Source organism: Homalodisca vitripennis, chromosome 3, assembly GCF_021130785.1.
Source record: "Homalodisca vitripennis isolate AUS2020 chromosome 3, UT_GWSS_2.1, whole genome shotgun sequence".
Classification (NCBI taxonomy): Eukaryota; Metazoa; Arthropoda; class Insecta; order Hemiptera; family Cicadellidae; genus Homalodisca; species Homalodisca vitripennis.
The window spans coordinates 67979415-68003945 of record NC_060209.1 but is presented as its reverse complement, the minus strand read 5'-3'; the positions used below and the strand labels follow the sequence as shown (position 1 = coordinate 68003945).

The following is a 24531-nucleotide window of genomic DNA, read 5'->3' as shown; positions in this document are numbered from 1 at the left end:
TAAAATAGAGGCATATAGCCTAAATATTTTATAAACTTCCATAAGAAAGTAGCTCGCCATGGGGTCTGATGACCCAGTGATGTAAACTTAGGTTGTGTACCATGATGATATCATTAGGTTCTAGGTGACAAATTAATCTTTCAGAAGTTTTTGTTATTAATTTCATCTTCCAGTGGGGGGAGGCTTGCATCATTCAATTACACTAAAGTCTCTGAGTTTATCAAATTTTACCCATTGTTTGCCATCTGCATGTAATGCCTAGGGTGGTGAAGACTTGTTTGATTTCATAACAGACTACAACTTGGATCATACCAGACAGGTGTAAAAATGTTCAGTTCTCTACTGGTACAATGTGTGAACTTTTGGGGACTAAATACAAAATCAAGCTCAAGCAATAAATCAATTAATAGAAATTCTTTATCTCAGATTGTCAGCTTTTTGACATCTGTATATGAAAGAATCAGCCACAGCTCGGAAGCAAGATACATAAAAGAATTTGACAAAACAAAAACACTTGCAAAGAACTTCCCTTCTTAGTCTCATTCAAAGTGATGACAAATGGATTTTCCTTTACATAGACTGACTGTGTTTTCAAATTGGTTATACAATTGTCTAATGCTCACAGTTTTGAGGTTCACCACCATATCGTTAATGAGTCATATTGAACAGTCAACATGAACTCATATAAAACATGAATTACAAAAGGATTTCTGTTGGCAACATACTGGCAATCATGTGAATCTTAAGAATTCCTTTCAGCAGTAGAATTAAAAAAATAACAGTATCTTACAACGAATTTTAAAAGTTTAAAACCTGTGATGTAGAGGAAACCAGATATAGACAGTTATCTTGAAAATTATAGAAATTCCTGTCTTAATTTCATTCATGAAAATCTTAAATTCAACTAGTCAGAATTTTAGGTACAAGGAAATTTTAAAATGAAAAATCTAAATTTTATAACTCTTTATTTTCTCAGGTTTCTGACTTCATCAGGCATTTGATAAAAATAAACATAAAGGACCTTATGCAGTAAAAGTTTTATATAACTTATTAAGTATTTGACTCAGTATAGTACTTTTATTTAATTTTAATTCATTTACATTTCACTATAAAATTAGTAATTAATTACTGTACATGCAAGACAACCTGGCAATAAATACAATGTTCCCATCACGTGGCTCCTTTAAACACAAGAACAGAATTGGAAGCTGTAGCGTCGCCAAGCACAGAGTAGCAGTGTAGACCTACTATGAATCTGTCAGAGAGCGGTCACTTCGTTCCAATCCCTTTTATCTCAATTCTTTTTAATTTAGTGTAGCTCTCTTTTTTAAGTTTCATAGAATTGAGCCATTTTCATGTTTGTTCAGCCCCATGTGCCCTGTGGCATGTGCATCTCTACGTATGGCTCATCATACATTGAACCCCTGGAATTCCCTTCACAGAAAGGAAAGACCGAGAACCAATCTGTGGACGTCTATCATCTCCTCTGGTTTCTGCCAACTGGCAAGTGTTACAATAATCTCTTGCTGCTTTGCCTAATAAGACAGCAAGCTGGTCCTCAATGTTTAATACATTTAATAATAATCATAATTTATTCCTTTAGGCCAAATTTCTTTTTGCATCTACCTCATTTTTTATATAAAATATTTACCTTAGTTATATAAGTTACCACATTAAGCTTCATCTCCAAGAATTAAGTGCAATAATAAAAGTATTATACAGTAAAATAAATTATATCACTGATATTTAATGATAAATATAAATTTACTTCTGCAATTTATAGAGCAAGCTTAATGACGGACAACACTGTAACTTATTTGTTGAAATATTAATTTTTAATAGTTTAGTACCAACAAAGTTTGCTTAGTATTCCCACCTTCATACTACTGACCTGTACTAAATAGTAAAGCAATCCAACAGGAACAATGATGGAAGCAAAAGCTGGAGTTGACCAGGTGATAACAACCAGTGTCCCTACAACCTGCACAACAAGATAAGAAATAAAGGAAAACAATTGTTTATTTATTTCTAAATATCAACAAGTAAACAAAACCAGGGCGTACTCAGGAAGTAAGCTATGGAGGTGGGCTTTATTTATTAGGACAAAAGGTAAATTCAAAGAGTGTGGGGAAATCTTTCTGAGTATGTCCTGATGACTGTAGCTTACATTGGCAGACATCGACAAAGCGTTATTGACTGAGAAAGGCAGCGTGTTGTCAACAACTTCAATGTCTTTTCCAAATCGGTTGACAATTCTTCCCGTTGGAGTGGTATCAAAGAAGCTCATCGGTGAACGCAGCACATTAGTTAGCATTGAGAGGTGAAGGCGATGTGAAGCCAGGACTGTAGCAAGGGCAAGAGTGTAGGCACTAGCCAAAACTGCGGCCACTGTAAAAAAAGTAAAATTAGTTAAAAGTATCAAAGTAAAACAGTTAATACAAGGAATTCTCTAATATATTCATATCCTAAGAGAACCATTAGCATACTAAAACACACACACACACACACAGTAATACGCAATTAAAATTTTGAAGAGTTTGCGGTAAAACGGCAGGCGGATACTGTCAAATCATCTAATAATATAGTCTTGTCATTGATTCTGGTGCCAAATCACATGTGAAGGTTAAAGTACATTAATAGAGAAAGATAAATTAAATTTATATTGGAATAGATTAAAATTATTGTAAGAATTGTAACAGGCGTAAAAGAAAATCCTATTTTATAAACACTATTAACAAAATATTAAAAGTTAAGTGTAGTAGTTTGTGTCTGAGATTAAAAGTGCAGGAATCCATTTCTGTCAACCAGGGTTCTCCTCCAACTTCATTCATCTCTTTCCTTCCTTGGCGTTCATGGTAGTGGGATCTGTCACGATACTGTGATTATGCTGGAATAGTTTAATTCTTTTTAAAATTTACTGTTGCAGTGATGTTAAAATGAATTTTAATACAGTTGCTGAAGTGCATAATAAAACATTGTATTGTGAAGACTAGTAATTCGGAGAAATTTTAATACAAATACTGGTGAACTGTGTGACCATGTGTTTGGTGTATTCAGTTCAACAAATAAATTCATTTAAAAATGTAATGGCTCTTAATATTTTGGGAACATATACATCATGTGGTGAGTATAATAGGTGAATAATTTCAATTGTATCGACATTTGAGACTTCTAAAGACTATTTATCAAAAACTAATGCAAATTACTGACTTATTGACATACTAAAAACTAAATGAAAGTAAAGGTTATGTTCAATGAAATGTAACACTGACAACGCCATTCTATAACCAATCCCACACACAATTGACACATTTCAAGTGCGTACACCTATATGAGGCCACCTCATACAACCTATCACATCCAAACTACAACTACATTGGACTAGATGACAACACACTGATCCCGTTTATTGTTGAAACCAACGTGAGGCTACCAACATACATCACCACTCAACACCAAACTTACACTAGACAATCAGCGACGGGCAATACCGAACCTAAACAAAGGGCCGCAACCAATGTAAGACCCAATAACTGATCTCGTACAGTATATATATATATATATACAGTATATATGTACTGACGCATTGGAATTTGCACGAGATAGTAGAATCAAATTTTATTTCAGTAAACATGAAAATAAGAACAATTTCAATGAGCCATTGCCACTTTCCCTTAAAAAATTTCAACCAAAGTCTGGATGGCAGCCCGGGCCCCTGCCCAATGACCATCCTATTGAGCAGTTTCTAAATGTAATATTAGCCAATGTATCTGATCAAAAATTTATTGAAAACTTGCCACAATTAAAAAATATATCATCTAAGGAAGAAAAAGCCATTAAGTCATTAAAATATAACAAAAATATTGTAATTTTACCTTCTGATAAGGGGAATTCTACAGTAATCTTGAATAGCAGTGATTATATTAATGAGGCTAACAGGCAATTACAAGATTCTACTGTGTACATGACCCTGGAAAAAGACCCAACTAACGATTTTAGCACAGAAATCAAAGAATATCTCTTAGAAAATGGCCCCAAGCAAAATATTTCTGATAATATACTTAAAACTTTAATCCCAACACAACCAAAGTCACCTGTATTCTACATGTTACCTAAAACACACAAACAGGTAAGACCTCCTCCAGGTCGGCCTATTGTTGCAAGTATTGGAGCTCCTACAGAAAAAATTTCTGCTTACGTAGATGACATTCTACAACCTTTTGTCAGAGAGTTGCCCTCCTATATCAAAAATACCAATCATTTCTTAGAAAGACTATCGGAAATTCCTCAACCATTATCTGGCGAAATAATATTAGCTACAGTTGACGTAGAATCACTCTACACCAATATTCCACATGATGAGGGCGTCGAAGCAATTGGGAAATTTTTAGATGAAAGACCGAAAAACACTTTACCCACTTCTAATTTTATCACTCATTTAATTACTATGATCTTGACTATGAACAATTTTAAGTTTCTAGACAAAAACTTTCTTCAAATAAAGGGCACAGCGATGGGGACAAAACTGGCTCCTTCTTACGCCAATCTTTTTATGGGGTTACTCGAGAAAAACTTTTTATCAACCCAACAATTTCAACCCTTGGCTTGGTTTCGTTATATTGATGATATATTTCTTGTTTGGAATAATGGAATGGAACATTTGAAACAATTCCTAGAAGAATTAAACGATTTTTCATCACTAAATTTCATCTGGAAAACATCACCAAACTCTGTGACCTTCCTTGATGTAGACGTTTTATTAAACAGCGGTCGTTTTAAAACTAAAATTCATGTCAAGGACACAAATAGTATGCAATATTTACATTATGATAGCTGCCATCCACAGTATGTAAAGAAATCTATACCCAAGGGTCTTGCTCTAAGAGCTAAGAATCTATGTACAGATGACAATGACTTCCAAAATTATGTAACAACATTATCAAATTCATTAATCAACAGAGGATACCCTGCAAAATTGATTAACAGTGAAATAGCTAAGCCTAAAAACACAAACCATGTTTTAAGTGTTGTGAAAAAATATGCCAAATTTGTAATTATACAAAGTATTACAAAGGATTATACAAATTAAATGGAATTATGAAGACCGCCTACAAAATATTGGAACAATCTCCAGAAACAAAGGATCTTTTTAATAGACCTCCTAGAATTATTTTCAAAAGACCACCAAATCTGAAAAATTTATTAGTTCATCCTAAATATATTAAAGATAAAGACAACAGTCAAAATTTCAAACACAAATGCCATCCATGCAATAAACCACGCTGTGGAATATGCAATATGATGCAATCTACAAACTGTTACAAAAGCTGTGTTACGCACAAAAAATATTCTATTGCAGAAGATATCACATGTAACAGTGAAAATGTAGTCTATAAAATTATCCTGTCAACATTGCCCTAAAGACTACATTGGAGAAACATCTACGTCACTTAGGCTGAGGATGAACAATCATCGTGCCGATGTTCGACATCAAAATTTACTTAGACCCGTATCTGCACACGCTGTCCAACACAATAAAATCTTTGAAAATTGTTTCTCTCTAATTGGCATCAAGAAGTTTCAAAATTATGACAATAAAGAATACACAAAATTATTACTAAGAAGATATGAACAAGCTATGAATAGCTCTTCAATCAAAATCACCAGTTGGATTAAATTTGAGACACAGCTAATTTAAATTTATTATTCAAACATTTTATCTAGCTCTGTGTTTAGGAAAGGTTACATGTTTAATTTTCTTCTTTGATACCATATGTTTTTGTTGTTTCCAATGTTTTTATAACCTTCATTCTTATATTTGTTTATATTTTATTGTATACATGCTTTTGATAATGTTACTGAAAAGTAACGAAATATTAAGCATTTAGAGTTGAAGAAACGTGTTTTGTTTTCTTTTATACCTATATATATATATATATATATATATATATATATATATATATATATATATATATATATATATATATTATATATATATATATATATATATATATATATATATATATATATTAACATCTGAGAAAAGAAAAGAGTCCTACCAATTACTGAAAAACATGAACTACTTTTGGTTTTTACCTTACAGATTTAATAACAAATAAGGGGCTATTCTATCCATATGGACTATATGTAATGTTCACATTTAGATCTAATAAAATATCACAATTATTAGTCATCTGGCTCATACTTTATGCTATCAATATTACTGTTTCCAAAAATCGTTATGAATAAGCTGACAGGCTATAACCATTATTAAAAGAACAATTGTATGTATTGGTAAATTAGCCATTGCTGTTGAAACATGCGGCATTGTTGAAACAGGTTAATTAGTAATTGCTATTGACACTATAAGTTAAATATAGAACAACAAAATTATATGGAATTACCTTGCCCAACTCCATACAGTGTGTAAATCTCTAGATAAAAGCTGCGTTTTTCCGGAACCTGAACTCCGTCTACAGCTGCCGCCTTGTCATTGGTCCAGTCAGACAGCCAAATGCTGGACAACACTGAGAAAGCTTGAAACAGAGCCATGAACCCCACTGTGGCTATACAGAGCAGTATACCTGCAGACTTCAGGTAGTGAGTGTAAACGCTCCACTTCACCTGGTAAGTTAAAAATCAAAGAGTCAAAATAAATACTTCATTCTGTCAGGGAGAGATTCATGTTTATTTATAGTACAGGCAGTTTTGTTTGTGTGTCACGATATTGTTAGTTTTCTTATACAATATTTAGAAAAATTGATTTCAAAGCATTTATATAACAACTATTAATATTTTAAATATTTATTACATATAATATGTTACAAGGTATATTTTAACTATTATGACATGTACTGACTTATTTAAAACCTGTATTTTTACATCTATCTACAAATGGGTAGAAAAGATAACAGAATCTTGGACATTTGCCATCATTATAGGTTATAAAAGTTAATAACACAACATTTTAAAGATTAGAATCTATCCTCTTCGTCAGGTGGGGGAAGTTAACGCAAATTTAAAGAACAGAAAGAAGTAAAGAAGGGAAAGAAAGGTTTCTTTCTCCAGGGACAATAAGAGAAAATAATCAAGAAGCAAAATAACTTAACAAAATGACAGCGTTCATTATTTTTAAAACAGATAAGAGATTAACCTGTGGCTTTGAACATTAATATGGTAGTAGTGTAGTTAAATAAACTCACATATCATATCAACAGCTTGACATTTTTCTCATCAGAATCACAAAAACCATTCAAATTAACATGTTAAGGAGTAGCTGAAACTGGTTCCAAAATAGTACTGACGGTTATAGCCGTTCTACCCAAAAAAGAAATGACGGTTTTAACCACCCATCACAGGCTTTTTCAAATAATACAATATAGCGGTTTACGTTCTCTAGTGGTGTTCTTTTGTACTATTTTGACTGTTAAATGTTCCAGGTAATTGTTGTTGTAAGGTGCTGGCTCCTAGTTCAACAGAAATATAATCACAGCTTTGCCATCAATGTCCTGTAATTTTTTCGTGCCAAGTCCATTTATATGTTATTCTTGATTCTTGCAATTTATTGATGATTGATGTACAGCACTGAATCCTAGTGTCAGAATGATTATAAAAAAATAATAGTTAATAAAAACGCTGCTTTATGTGCTAAAATACAACACAGAGTGACAGTAAAAGAAAAGAAACTGCTTATGAGTGTACTAAATTTAAAAGTAGCACTTTGCATGTACCTGTGTTTAAAAAATTATCTTACTTTGCCAAAATTCTAAATAAAACAGAAAGTACAATTTTAAAGTCAAGAAACTATTATAAAGCAATAGAAATAATAAGGTGATAAATGTTGATTGTCTGTAACGTTTAAATACATTTAGAATAAATATACAGCTAAAACGTGTTCTTTACTCCCTGGAAACCATTAATGATACTTTTGCTTATTCTAGTAGATCCTAGACAGGTTGATGGTTATAGCTGTCAGTACTGCTCAACAGGTTAAACTGTGAGTTGTACTCAATACATCAATACACTAAATTGTCTATATTTTTGAAGAATTAGTAAACTAGAACAAAATACACAACATATACTTACACTGCCAGTTTCAGTTTTCTCAGCTTGAATCAATCTATCAATGTGAGAAGTGAATTCCAAGTCATCGTCGGAGTCCACAGTCAACTGGCTACTGCACGTATACACACATACACATTTCTACTAATATATATTGTTATGACAACAGAGATTAGGAATGAGTATGTCACAGAGATTCAAAATACTAGTCACTTTAAAAATAAGGTTACACAAAGTTGTTTTTGTTGCTTGTCTGTGCTGAAGTATTTTGTCATAGAAAAAGTTAAAACTTATTCCTATATAACTAGAGGCATGACAAGCCGTTCCAGTCACAGAGCCATTACAAACATGAAAAATTAAAATATTTTTTACGCATACCATAGTTATGGTGGGAACGGTTGGTTCAATGTGAATGTTGAGTTAGATCCAGTTCACCTTCCTCTTAGTGCAGCATCTGAAATGCAAATCTAATTCTGTCACAGACTTGAATCCTGGAATCTGGTGCCATGTTTGTCTCAAAAGATCCAAAAAACTCAATATTCACATTGAATCAACCCTTCTCACCTCAGCTACATTATGTGTAGAAAACGTAGTTGCTCCACAGTGTTTTGGAATGTGTCAGAAACGTCATAGTGCACTCAGTTGTGCTCTTTGTGAGACAATGAGAATACCTTTGAACTTAGATTACTCCATATTTTTTAGTCTAGGTGTCTCTGATGATGAAACAATGCAAAGAGTCTGTTATGAGCTTCTTCGTTACTGACTATTGTTTGAATCTCTTCAGATGAACATGACTCTAGATTCCAAGAGTCAAGTCTGTTACAGCGCCAAATTTCAGACGTACTAAAAGGAAGGTGAACTGGAGTTAAACTTAACATTCACATTAAAATATTTGTATTGCAATATTTATTTAGCTTTGTTGGAATAAATATTACAGACCACATACAATATGTTACGTACATAAAAAATATTAAAATACAGATTGATCATGGTACAATTAAATAACTAATAATAATAAAACAGGAAAATAATTAACACAATTTTTAACTTTTTTTGTTTAAATTGGTGAATATAAACCATAAAAACCATGTTACATGTATAAAAACTGCTGAATACAATAACAGGTAGGATTGGTGGTAGGGAGAGAAAGGAAGGAATAATAAATTTAGTCTCTCTGGACTCTCTGCAACATATAGTGTTGCGGATATTTTATAATTCCAGTACAAATCCAAACATTTGTTACATTTAATGGTTACATTTTCTCTACAGTTGCAATGGAATTTTTTACTTTTTTATTCCGTAACCAATGGGCAGTAACAGTTACAATGAGCAACTTCCATACATAATTACTCATTAACGTTAGTAATTTACTTTTAAATGTAGTATTTTCTACCTTATATAAATTTAATACAAAATAAAATTTTCTAAGTAAATATGTAACTCTTGTTAATTTTTTTACAGATGACAGGAACATGTAAGTCCCAGCTTAGCTTACTGTCTAAGTGTATACAAAGTTAAAATGTAAATTACCATAAATATTAATGTCCACGGAGCAACATTTGTGCTCTGTTTTTTTCCCTTTATTTACAACTGGAGAATTAGACCTACACCACTCATTAGCTACATCCAATAGTAACTCTTCTGATATAATAGTAGATTATCTGTATTTGTAGTGCTACTTAAAAGAGTAGTGTCGTAAGCATATTGAACAGAAGAACATGGTATATTATGTGCAAACTCATTCACTGCCATAACAAACAGGAATAGTCCTAGCATGGAACCCTGTGGAACCCCTATTTTTAAAATTACTAAAATCTGATTCATCTCCACCTTTTACAACCATTTGCTTACGATCATAAAGATATGATGAGAACAGCTTCAGTTCATTATCTTTTACAGCGTAACCTTCAACCCTTTTTGGTAGTAAGTTATGTGGAATACAATCAAATGCTTTTGATAAATCTATTAATGAGGCTGAGCAAGCAATTTGGTATTTAAAGCTAAAACATTTGATACCGCCAACTATACAACAATTGTATTGCAATCTGGTATAAAAACCAAAACTGCTGTTTATATATATATATAGTGTTTAGCATATACATATATAGCTGATTTTTAATGCAATGCTCAAGTATTTTTCTAAAAGTTAGAACCAGCAATATTGGACGATAACTAGCAGGGTGCAATTCATCTCCCTTCTTATAAATAGAAATCATTTTAACCACTTCCAAACCGGTAGGAAAAGTAGCTGTCAGAAGCATCTTATTGTATAAGTATAATAAGGGTTGTAATATAAATAATATAACATCTTTAACAATTGTTTTAGAAAACCCATAAAACTCTTCACATCGCGAAGAACTCAATTCTTTTAAGATTATGACTGTATATAGCCTTTATCTATTTCAAACGATAATATATATTAAAGAACACCAGCCTTTATCTCAGCGGAAAATAAAGGACATTGTTATAATACAAGAGATTGAAAAGAAGTACAACTGGACATCACAGCTTATAGTTTTTTGAGAAGAAGGTGAGTAACACCGGTCTGAGATTGTATAGAATGCTATTAATATCATTAAAATCTATAGGTTCAAATAAAAATTCAAAAATTATTTAAGCAATTTATTGATTAATTCAGCATCTTACTCAGTAACAGAATTTGAAGAGTTGTCTGCTAGGTAATACGTGTGAGCAATAGTTGTAAGTTTTTTATGTTGTGTGTGTGTGCGTGTGTAAAACATGTGTTAGCGTTAGTTGTAAAATATAGTCATAGTATTTGTATTCATGACACTATTCATTGTACATTGTACAAACTTATGAATAAAACAATTTCTGATTTTTATGTTAAAAATTGGTGGTATGTACATATAAAGAAAGTTTTATGTATAATATTCATGATCTATAATATCTGTAATGATTTGTAACTTAACCAACTATAATATTAATGCACCGTATTTTTAAATTAATAAACTAAACAAATTAGTGTGACATTTAATAATGCTTACCTTAGTGAAGAAGTTGATGATCTTGTAGACTCAGTTTTGCTATGTTCAATATTTTCTCTGAAGATCAGTTTATCAGTGTCATCATCAAGCATGTCTTCAATTTCTGTATACAAACATCTAGCAAGTTTACTCTTCTAATAGAGTGTATTCTTAATAAAAATATATACATACTATAATTACAAATAATAGCCAGTTAATAAAATAACATAATAAAGGGTTTTAATCATCTCAAAACAAATTGTAGGAATTATACAGTTAAACAATACTGAATAATAAAAAATTTTTGACAAAATACATGTGATGTTATCATATGATAGTTTGTATTAATTAATATTATTCACCACATTTACCCCTCCTTGGTAGGTAATAGCCTTCTTAGTATTTTGGAAGATATCTATTTCTTGTAGTTCGTCTTAAAGGCGGGTAGTTAGAATTATAAATTTGTTTAGTTGGTTGAGGGAAATCAATGTTTTGTGGCAGAGCTTATATATTACTTGGTTTAGATGAATAAAGATGGGATGCAAGATGATCATGATCTAGCGGAGAGCTACTTGTCACATCCATCATAGATATATCCCGATTTGATATTTGTGATTCTTCAGATATAATACTGTCCGGTTGGTCCACTACCAAAACAGATTGATCTGTGTTATCTTTTGGGAGTATAGCAGCATTATCTCCTTTTGGACCTAGCTGTTTCAGGGAAGCTGTCTTCTCATCTCCGTTATTGAGATGTATAGTTGCATAATTTGGATTTACATATATTTGTTTGACATCGTCTACCAGCGGATCGTTCTTGCTCTGTCTTACATTTCTCTTCAGGAACACTTTCAGATTCAAGCAGCCAGGTTGTTAAATAATGGCCGATTGAAGATTTTCTGGAATGAATAAACATTCATTTATGTTGTGTCACATTTGTAGCAGTGCATAGTAAAGACCTAATAGAATGTAAGGAATCATTTAAGACATACTCCCATTCATTTATTTTTAAATTACCTACAACTTTTTAGCAACAGATTAATAACCTTCCAGATTATGCCATTGTAATGTTTGATCTGACCATTACCTTGAGGATTATACAGTGTAGTTCTACTGGTCGCTACGCTTTTGGAATTAAGAAAGGCTTTTGACATGAAGAAAAGCCCATGTCAGTATGAATATAAGAGAGTAGTCCAACTAAACATAACAGGTTACATAATTTTGCCATTATTGTGATTGACGTTATGTCGGGGCATGGATAACCAAAAGGAAAACATGAGAATTCATCAACAACAGTCAGAAAATATTTATTTTTGGAATTTTGTTGCCCTTAAAATCCATGTTCAACCACTGAAATGAAGCAGTTGATTTTATTAACACTGTTTCTTGAGGTTTATAAAATAAAAAACATTGGACATGTAGCAGTCATCTTCTTTATTTCTTCCAGATTCCGACTTATTTTCAAAGTCTGATGGAGCCTGGATGAAATTGGAAATGTTATCGTTTCTATTAAACTTCGAACTTTGTCTGAATAGTGCAATATCCACTTAGAATAATGTGATACCAAAGCAATAGTTATTCTTGATGAAGCTATGTCTGTAGGCAGTAGTAGATTTTCTAATGATTAACGACATCAACATTAGAATAACATGCTGATTGATTATGATATGCATCTAAAGCAAGAGTTTGATTAGAAGCTTGTTCCAGAGTTAAAGTATTATTTTCTAAGAGCCATTGTTGAAGACAAAAGTCCACTTAGAAACACATCTTGAATAAAGTTATTTTTGTGGTTTTCAGTATTAACTGCCAAAAATATGCAGTCTTTGTTTAGTACTTTTAAAGTCAACAAGTATTCACTGATGGACTCACCTGATCTTTGCTTACATCAAGCTAGCTGATACCTTGCAAATATTCCACTTGTAGGTTTGATGAATATACTGTTCAGAATATCAACTGCTGCCTCGTATGTAGTGGACTCAGATATGAATTCAAATATTGGTTGTGAAACGTGATTGATGAGGAGATTCAGTTTTTCCTCATATCTAATACTTTCTTCCTTTGATGAGATTCTATTCATGAATGTCTCAAATGTTCTTAACTAGTATTTCCAAAGTTTAGAGCAAGAGGGTGAACTTGGATTAGTATCAAATTTATCAGGTCTTAAAAACTTATCCATGTCTATTAGAATTAGAATAAAACAGGAAACATACTATTTAACATTTAAATTATTGAGATGATTAAATTGTAAAGAAAAATAAAACCCAGTTAATAAAGTAACAGAATAAAAGGTTTTAATTATTTTAAAACAAACCATAGAAAATATAGTAAACATATGATAGTTTGTATTAATTAATTATTCGCCACACATACTATACTGGTTATGTTTAAAAAACCAATTGATTACAAGAACTGGCATATTGTGTTCCAGAATAATAAATTTAAAACAATTGAACATTACAATCTATATTTTCTTCCAACTATACCAGCATTCCTAGTTACTGTACACTATGTCTGTTGTTACACCTCAGGACTCAAGAAAATTTCACTTAGGGTAGAAGAAAGTTTAAAATAATTTAAATGAAATTCAATACCATCATTCCATACACAAAATGTTTAAATCGTTTTTACAAGGCATCCTCAACACATATGATACTGCAATTTTAAAAACTACAGGAAAATCATAATCTCAGAGATGGTTGCATTACCATTTGGGAATGAAAGTTGGGATGAGTCGTCAGTGGTTACTTGTGTAAATAACTGTGCCTGAGATGATTCTACTGAAACTGTATCAGTTGCAGGAAAATAAAATAGCTTGTAAAGTGTGATATATGGAATTTTTTGAACCTCATGTCATTTAAGTTTAAATTGTGCAACTAACAGTCTCATTTGGGAATGGTGTTTTATTAGACATCTAATTTTATAACTTACTTTTTATGGAGTAGTGAACTATTTCCAACAATACTATTAGTATATCGTTATTATAAACATATGTTCAAGATGATCATGTTACCAGAGCATGTGTTTAATTTTTACTGATGAATTTATTTATGAAAAGTAAAAATAAAAGTTTATGCAAACAGACACTTAAATCTTTTTATGGGATTTATAGAAATATGTTAAAAAATTATTCATTATTAAATCAGTTCCAAATACTTTGTTTAACTTACTCAAAAACTTATTTTGAGCTCGTAAATATTTTCACTGAGCAACTAAACTAAACTGACTCATGTTGAGTGTAAAAGGTTTTTGAACATTTAGAGAAAAATCGTCGAGGAGTTTTGGGCTGTAGACAAATAGACAAATATAACTCATAGTCTACATCTCACACTTTGTGATTATCATTTGTCCATCAAATAGAAACTTTATAGAAAGTCCTTATCAGGTAATAACAAACAGACTGGGTGAGTTGATACATGAAATGAAATAAGAATTTATTGATAAGATATTTTATAAATTTACTCTCAGAAAAACAAAATATATTGAATAAATTTAACAGAAACAATGTCAAAAATAGGAGATCTATCAATTTGGAATAATTGCAATCCCTAATATATATAAATAATTTTCAAATATTTCACCTTGTACAGAAATAAACTTTGTCTCTATTGATAAATAAATAATAATAACAGCTGTCAGTTTTTAGCAAATAAAAGGTTTTCTTCTCTAGGTACTTTTTAAAGGTCTACCTGATTGTAATCCAGGGTCATCAGTAGCTGTGATGTGTTGTACCAAAAAGGCAGCGAATTCTCCTTTCTTGGCCATAAGTTCTTTGAATGTCCCTTCCTCTGTAATTTCACCACCTTTCAACACTATGATCTTGTCCACTTGGCTCAGGAATGTTACTCCGTGAGTTACCAAAATTCTGGTCTAAATCAAAATCAACAATAATTCTGTAATTATTTTTAAAAGATCTATTAAATGTTAAAGAAATATTTGGTTATCTCTGAAAGAAATACATTCACATGTCCATTAAAAACACACTTTATATGCAGGGAAATCTTTCACACATATACACCATTACTCAATATGTAATAAATTAGTGAAATACATTAGTTTTATAATTCAACCACTGTCTTCATAAATAAAAATTAATTTACAAAGTGACTCATAACTAGACTGAACGTCAGCAATAACAGTGTAAATTTTTGTTCTTAACAATAATTACCATAACTGATTGTCATCCTGCATTTCTGGGATGTCAGTAATATTAAAATTATAATTTAGATTAAAACATTAGCCTTAGCAAGATAAAATTGTGAGTTAATATATATAAACTCACAATTTTATTTTGAGGGAGATACTTTGTTTAATGCTTAGCGATCCAAAATAACTTACTTAGCAACACCCAAAGTAGTTGCAAATCATAACAGTATAAACTAAACAAGATCTTCACCATAGTAAGTTATGTACTTACCTTTTTTCTGAGTTCTCCTCTGGGGCCAATAACATTCTCAAAAATATGTTTGCCAACATGAGAGTCCACAGCACTGAGAGGATCATCCAGCAGGTAAATATCTGCATCATTGTACACAGCTCGAGCCAGGCTTACTCTCTGCTTCTGACCTCCACTAAGATTGATACCCTAGAGACATAACATAGTCATGAGAGTCCACAGCACTGAGAGGATCATCCAGCAGGTAAATATCTGCATCATTGTACACAGCCCGAACCAAGCTCACTCTCTGCTTCTGGCCTCCACTAAGATTGATACCCTAGAGACATAACATAGTCATGAGAGTCCACAGCACTGAGAGGATCATCCAGCAGGTAAATATCTGCATCATTGTACACAGCTCGAGCCAGGCTTACTCTCTGCTTCTGACCTCCACTAAGATTGATACCCTAGAGACATAACATAGTCATGAGAGTCCACAGCACTGAGAGGATCATCCAGCAGGTAAATATCTGCATCATTGTACACAGCCCGAACCAAGCTCACTCTCTGCTTCTGGCCTCCACTAAGATTGATACCCTAGAGACATAACATAGTCATGAGAGTCCACAGCACTGAGAGGATCATCCAGCAGGTAAATATCTGCATCATTGTACACAGCTCGAGCCAGGCTTACTCTCTGCTTCTGACCTCCACTAAGATTGATACCCTAGAGACATAACATAGTCATGAGAGTCCACAGCACTGAGAGGATCATCCAGCAGGTAAATATCTGCATCACTGTACACAGGTCGAGGTAGCCTCTGTGCTCCTGACTTCCACTAAGATTTAATACCACATGTCCATTAAAATCACATTTTATATGTAAGAAAATATTTCTGCCTGTGTGTGTATACAAGAATATATATATATAAACATCCAATATGTTTACAAAACAAATAAATAAAATAAAACCTATGTGCTTTTTTATGGTGGTAAACCATCTAAATTATTGAAGATGATTTAATTTTAATTTAAACTGGTTTCTCATCAATAATAACATGCTCTGTAATACTCACCTTTTCTCCTATTTCAGTAAAATCTCTGCCAGGCAGCATATCAAAATCTTGTTTAAGAGCGCAGGCTTCTATAGTATTAATGTATTTTTTGTTGTTGAAGCTACTGCCAAACAAAATGTTATCTTTCAGTGTAGCATTTTGTATCCACGCTTGCTGAGGTACATATGCTATTTTACCCTAAAAGCAGAAGAAATATTTTAAAATAACATAGCCATTAATATTTTAATTTTAATTTTAGAAACCTCTATAATATCTCTTTATAATAATATCTCTAACCAACTTGGCCATATTGGTTTTCATGTAAAAGATTACTAAATTTTGTTATAATACATTAACATAAAACCTTAGCACCAGTAATGGGCCAATACAAAAATGTAATTTGGATTCTGATACCGATACCAAAATTTGGTCTCGATTTTGAATTCAATACCAATTCCTGTATACATTATTACTAAGAAAAATGGCTAAATATAATAATAACTAAATAGTAATTATTAAAGACGTTAGGCAGGATAAGAAATGCAAGCTTACCTTTATCAGACTGGAAGTATATTCTTCTTCTTCTTCATAGAGACATTATAAAGATCACACTCTAAGAATAATAAGAGGAATATTCTTCCAATCTGGTAAAAGTAAGCTAGGTAGTCTTATCCTATGTAAGTTTTTTAAGTTCAAATCTAGCCCTTTTTAGAAGGATGTAGCCAGGGGAAAAATTGGGTTGGATCAGAACAAAATTGGGAGGACTTTCAAATTTAAGAAGCCAAAATAGTCAATTTTACACAAAGTTTTTACAGCTTTGTAGGCTGTGCAGGCGTAATAATCAAAATTGATCAGACTTATGTAATAATTTAATTACAAAAAAGATGCTTTCATTCTCTGCAAAGTACATAGTAAAAAGTGCACAGTGAGAATTGATGATATGGAAAGTTTTACAAAAGTAAAATATTTTTTGACTTGAGAGCTATGGTATTCAGTACTTGCTCCAGAGAAACTGATATTTTCCCATAGTGGACAGAGAGTAAGGCAAGTGCAGTCAACCGCTCATTCCCCATTTTGTTACTTAAAAATCTCTTGACCTGTTTCAATGTTGAGAACGATCTTTCAGCAGTACATATTATATAACACATTGACAAAACAATGTTCTTACTTTTTATATTATACTAAATTTAGCAGCAATACAACATTTAGAATAGTAGCAAATTTTGCCGTGAACACAGAAATATACTTTGCTGTAAGTTTTTTTAGCAATTCATAATATATATTCTGGCACACTGCGCTAGGACACGTAAGAAAAGGTGAACTGATACTTAACAGCTGTTAATATTTTCAGCTGAAGTTCATCAAAGAGGCAGAAATATTTGTTTACGTTTAAAATTTAGATAATTATTATTGTAAAGTGCTTGATCAGTAGTGTAATGCAGATTGCATAGTAGTTATTGTCTAGTTTAAAATTTAGATTCAAGATTCAAGATTCAAGATTCAAGATCTTTATTGGTCTTTAAACACATTCAATAGTGCAATGGACTTCGTCAAGTTACTAAAATATTCTAAACTAAAACACTAAACTAAAACTAAAAACAAACTACTCAGATTCTACCTACTCAATCCAGCCTACCAGCAAATATATAGATCTATACAATTAATAACAATAATAACCAAACAACCAACAGATCTATATAAATTAACAATAATAAATAACTATTAACACATTTAACATGGATAAAATTTTAAAACTCAACAATATTAAAACTAAATAAATAATAAATAACTGAATAAATAAATACATTGAGAGACAAAATTTAAAAAAATTATTCATTTATGTATATACAGATAAGTTAATAAATTAAAACACATACTATATAACGAATAAATAAAACAAATACAAACAAACAATTACAGTTTATAATTTAACAAATCAATGGGACACACAACGAATATTAATTTTAAAAGCATAAACATGTAATATCGCTGCTTAAGAAATTTGAGACTGAGTAATAAATATTATTCTTGAACCAGTTCTCTAATACTCTCTTAAAATTGTTTAAAGGTACAATCCATGCATTTTGTGGTAATTTGTTAAACAGTTTAATTTTCATAAAAATATGGCTACCTCTAGTTTTTTCTAATCTTACTTGAGGAAGATCTATAAAATACTTCCTCCTCGTATTATACCCATGTACTTGTTCCCTAATTGTAAAGCTGGGGAGGACTTCTTTTACACTTACTAAACAACAGTAAATATAAAGATTTGGCAGTGTCATAATTTTATACTCTCTAAATAGAGGAACACAAGTTTCTCTGTCTGATACATTTTTTATTGACCTAATCGCTTTTTTTTGCCATATGAATGCTCTTTGTGCACTAGTACTGTTTCCCCATAAAGTTACACCATATCTTAATTGCGATTGAAAAAGGGCATTATAAACTAATAACAATGTTTCAATAGATACATAATTTCTTAACTTTCTTAGAAGATAAACTATTCTAGATAGTTTTTTACAAAGGTAATCAATATGATAGGCCCAATCCAACTTACTGTCCAAACAAATACCTAATAACTTAGCAGTTGAAGTACTCTCTTCTAATAATAGATTAAGAAAAAACTATTTTCTCCGTCTTATTACTATTTACAACAAGTGAGTTTGCTTCAAACCATTCTAATGCCATTTTTAATGTTTGATTTTCTTTGTCCATTAATTCATCTAAATGTTTTGTGCTGTTAATCAGAGTAGTATCGTCAGCATATAACACTGACTTACATGTCACATTGAATGAGAAATCATTGACTGCCATTACAAATAAAAAAGGACCTAAGATCGAGCCTTGAGGCACACCTCTGGTAATATTCTTAAAGCTAGATTTATCATTACGTTGTACAACCATCTGTTTTCTGTCATTCAGATATGACCTTAGTAAATTAAGCTCATTATTTCTAATTCCATAACTGTGAAACTTATCCACTAAAATTTTGTGATCTATACAATCAAAGGCTTTAGTTAAGTCAATTAACATAGCAGATGTTGTCATATGCTCTTCAAAACTCATTAGAATATTATCAATTACAGTCTCTACTGCTTTGATTGTACTTCCCCCTGGAATAAACCCAAATTGTTCTTGACAGTATACATTATTTTGGACAAAGTAAAAATGAAGTTGCTGTTTAATGTTTAATTCAAATATTTTACCAAGTATAGGTATTAAGGAGATTGGGCGGTAACTTGAGGGATTTGATTTGTCCCCTTTCTTGAATATTGGACACACTCTAGTTAGCTTTAATGCCTTTGGAAAAATCCCTTGCTCCAACATCTTATTAAATAACCATGTAAGAGGTGTTACTATTCCTTCAATAACATTTTTTATGGTTTTATTCGAGAATCCATATATATCTACACTACTTGAATTACTTAATCTAGAGACACAGTTTAAAACTTCTTCTGCTTTAATCTCATGCCAATTAAAAGTTAGGTTTGTATCAATATTTTTATGTATAATATACTTATTGCACCAATGATCAATAAACTATTTAATGCAATGAAAATACTATTAAACGATGTTATAAAAACACCTCATTATACAAAGCCGTGAATGTTTGCACATACAGTAAGCGAATTTGGTTAGATCAAAGGTAAATGAAAAGAGCCAAAAGCTTCACAATCGAAATTGGTTTTCGTTGATACATTTTCTTGATCGGAGCAGCAAACTCCACAATAATACTGGAAATATTTTAGACAGAAAATTAATTTTAACAGACCAAATTTTATTCTTTATAACTCAATTAGTTTATCGAGATTCATCCACATTAATTAATTGTACTGAATAACTTATCAACACCTAGCAAAAACGATGAAAGATAGAGGCAAGAAATATGGTACATACCTTCATAATGTACCCAAGACACTCACGAAGGAACAACTATCAATTATATCAGGAATGTTCAGAACATGATAGAAAAAGAATACGTGAATATAGTGTACTGTTTTTAAACAGGAAAATGCGTGCTAAGCCGCGGCAACTTCCTGACTGCACATTGAGTGTAAAGTTGCTCAAGACTTGACAAAGAATTAACTCTAATATGGTGTTGATATGACCAGACATGTCTCATTTAAGAAAATGAAACGAAACATCAGTTGCACAAACTAGTAAAAAGAATACTCTACCTTAGTGTTGACATATCCAGAGATTTTGTCCATCTCACCCAGGAAGGCAGAGATGAGGGAACTCTTGCCAGAGCCGACAGCTCCCACCACTGCTACCAACTGTCCTGGTTGTATCTTGAGTGTAACATTGCACAAAATAGGCCTTTCTACATTTGTTGTTCCCCAAGAAAACGTTCCACCCTCCATGATTAATGGATCATCTGTAACAATAAATATCTATGAATTACTTAAGAATAGCTAAATATTTCATAGACATACAGATAAGTATATTGTAAAAGTAAGTACAACAGTTGTATTCTATTTGTATCAATACCTTTACTATGTATAGATGTGGAGGTGTTTTATTTTATATATTACTATGCAGTTTCACACATCTTCGCACACAATTTCCTGCTGAATAACCATATCCTTTTTTCAAAATTCCTTTGATAAGTCCTGGTTACTAGAAAATGCTCTAATCTCAATTCTTTTTAGAATAATTTAACTGTAAGTTTATATAATAGTATTTAGAGGCCCCTTAAGTTGGAAAGTGAAACAGTTCTTATAAGTAGCAATGAAATAAACCAAATTTGTCTGCAAAATTTCATGATATTTAACAAAATAGCTCAAAGGATTTCAGTAACACTTGAAATATTCAAGGCCAATGAAGGGATAATAGATTTAAGTGCATAGTCTCTTTATCAGTGAAAAGGTTTATAGTATAATGTGATGTGATGGAGTCCTTAGATGATTTTAAACTAGAAATAATAAATCAGAATCTTTATTGTTATTGAACACAATAAAGTGTAATAGACATTGTCATGAATCTTACACGTATAACCTAGTTTTACTTACAGTGTAACACAACAGTCTTCTTGAAACTTTTTAACAGAGTAAGAAGCTTTATGTACTTTTCAAATAAACTTCTATTTTATTTTCAAAAATATTTAAATACATACCCCTGTAAGATATTGGCAATAAATTAAATAGTCCAATACCTTTATAAATAAAGCTAATTTTTGTCTACCCCAACCTTAAATATTTACATTCTATGTAACCCTTCTTTCTTGTGTCATATCTACGAATATCAAATCTTAAATTAATTCATTAAATTACTTTTGACATACAATGTTACAGAACATATAAAATAAAAACACAGGGCAAGGTTAAAATATTTAAAGTAATAAAATAACTACATGATTCTCTGCTACTGATTTCTATCAATGCTCTTAAAACCTTTTGCCCTAGAAAAACTTGCTTAGCACCAGCAGAATTACTCCAGAGAGACACCCCGAACAGTTAGTGTACACAACTACTCTAGATGTGCCTTACATTTAATAGACCAACATTGGTTTTAAATCTATCCACTGTATGTCAAACAGTTATCAAAAGTAATGTGCAGACATATACACCAAGATCTTTTTGAACTGTATTAATATGTAACAGATCGTAAATTAATATTGCTTTTATTTTTAGTAAATTAGTAATAATCAAGGTTTAAATTGGCGGAAACAAATAAACACAATGTTTTGAAACACAAAAGTAAAGGGTATTTAGGAAACAATGAACTGGACAGAATAGAGTCACCACATAGGGTCATTTTAACTTAATTACACTAAACACATAAAACCAATATTTAATACTTTTATTTTTGTGAGGCCTTTCGATAGCAAGGCCTCACAAAAATAAAAGAATTAAATATTGGTTTATTGTAATTAAGTTAACAGTAACCATAAGCTCCATCTTCAACACAAGGTCATGTTGACTGAGCTGACATTTGATTGGTTGGCTGAGTCGCAACAAAATGGAGTGGATGTTGTAACACTCAAAAATAGTTTACACAGAGAACACTCGACGAAGAAGGAAGTGCAGTTACTACTCAGATCCACCTTGTATAGAGTGCATGGTGATGGACCAAGGATGTAAACGGTCATGATTCACCAAACTAATACTTCGTTTTAAACATTATTAATTTCTTTTAAAGCTGAATAACAGGATATTTCTATTTTTAATTATTTAAAGTTTTTAAATAACTTTTAATTAGCTTTGCAACTGAACAAACAATTATTCTTTTATTTCTTCTGACAAAATTCAAATGCAAAATTAATTTTTTAATTGATGAAGACAATCCAAAGTTAAATAAATAAATTTGGAAAATGGAAAAATCCCCAACATGGCACCATGTGCTCTGCTGCAGCAGTTAAAAAAAATTGTGGAGTGGTGCTGAATTTAATATAACTTAAAAGTCAATATTTTGGGTACCACATACTGTATACTAACTACCTTCAAGCCTTACATCATTCACCCCACTCTCACACAACTCCACCAACAAATCAGATGCCTGCTCAGTCAACATGATATAATACAAGTATGGTAGCCTTATTCTGTACAGTTCATTGTTTTTATAAATATCCTTTACTTCTGTATTTTAAAATGTTTTATCATCGTTTATTTACTTCCATACAATTTAAAAATCGAATATTACTCACAATTTACTAAAATAAAACTAGTAATGATTCAGGATTTATGATTATTTAAATTCCCTGAAATGAAATGCATGCCTACTTTGCAGGCCATCCAGATCGCAATTTGGTACCCTAATTTGTTTGCACCCTTAGTATTAGTTCTTTATAAAAATAAATACCTGTAAACCTGATACAGTGCACTGTATGCCCTTGCTTTTTAATCTTTATTCGCTATACCATCCTATTTTCTTGGTTCATTCTAGGACTCATACAAATTTTTATATATCTTATCAGCAACGTATGGTTTATGATTCATATTAGTGAACATTCCATCAGTTTCTTCTCTCCTCAGCTACTGTAAATATGCCATCCACAATGGTAAATGAAACTAATTTTAATAACCAAAATAAACTAAATGGTTTAATTCATCACAGCTACCATCTATATTAAGAATTAGGTAATACTGCTCTCATTTAACTATTTGTAGCACAATACATCACATGATAGTTTGTTCACAAAAATATAAATTCTGGATTAAATATTTCATAGTAAACAGTGTTCCTGGATAAAATATGTAATTTCATTCTTATATGTAAGCAATATAAGCAAATTTTATTTAAATCTGACCACTGGAGTTTGTGTGGTTGAGTGTCAAACATCTCAACGACCAAACATGCAAATATAGAAACATAATTATTCACAAACTTTCACATTTATTTATAAAGTTAATAGGATTGTCACATTTTTTATTTGTGAAAAAACACACAAATGTTAAATTAGATAAACTAAACAAAATTTTATTCTCACCTTTACTTTCATCGTGAGATACCGAATTTATATCCAACTCTTCAGCATTCATAAACTCATCTATTCTTCTATAAGACACCAGAAACTGAAACATAACACGTTTACTAGTAATAAAATAAATAAAAGTATTCTATTTCAAAATAATTTGAATCTAAATACAGAAATAAGAGTAAATCTTTATTTTTGGATTTTATCTGTTTCTTATGGGAAAAAGACACAAAAGACTATTTATAATAGTTAATACTTTTAATGCCTTGTGCTTCTAATTTTTCTAGTGGCCAGCTGTACTGTTATCCTTCTAAAGAGTATTCCATAACTTTGATTTCTTTCAACTAATTTGAACACTTATAGAATCAAGAATCTTTATTGTACAGTGCAACATCAACAATCAGTAAAATTAGACAATACAAGTAAGTTAAGTAATAAGGTAAGTTAAAATTAATAAAATATTTGATAAAATTCCATTAACAAATCATCACTATAAAAATTCAGGAAATTATCAAGACATGTAGATATTAACACAGTCTCAAATACTGATCTTAACTTCTTTAACAGTTTTGATTTAATATTCTGTGGTAATGCATTATAATAATAATAATAACTTTTTGCTAACTCAATATATTTTGA

The 24531-nt window shown here is 31.2% G+C and overlaps 1 protein-coding gene across 1 annotated transcript in view; it reads right to left on the bottom strand.

Moving 5' to 3' along the window:
* The window catches only part of LOC124357024 (multidrug resistance-associated protein 1-like), an 82578-nt gene that overhangs the window by 13854 nt on the left and 44193 nt on the right, over positions 1 to 24531 (bottom strand). Inside the window, exons 13-22 of the mRNA XM_046808394.1 lie at positions 23905 to 23989; positions 20654 to 20853; positions 16497 to 16673; positions 15460 to 15627; positions 14732 to 14912; positions 11067 to 11169; positions 8086 to 8176; positions 6405 to 6624; positions 2168 to 2388; positions 1892 to 1981 (exon numbers count right to left, since the gene is read on the bottom strand). Of these exons, the coding sequence (XP_046664350.1) occupies positions 1892 to 1981; positions 2168 to 2388; positions 6405 to 6624; positions 8086 to 8176; positions 11067 to 11169; positions 14732 to 14912; positions 15460 to 15627; positions 16497 to 16673; positions 20654 to 20853; positions 23905 to 23989 (1536 nt within the window). The remainder of the gene's footprint in view (positions 1 to 1891; positions 1982 to 2167; positions 2389 to 6404; positions 6625 to 8085; positions 8177 to 11066; positions 11170 to 14731; positions 14913 to 15459; positions 15628 to 16496; positions 16674 to 20653; positions 20854 to 23904; positions 23990 to 24531) is intronic.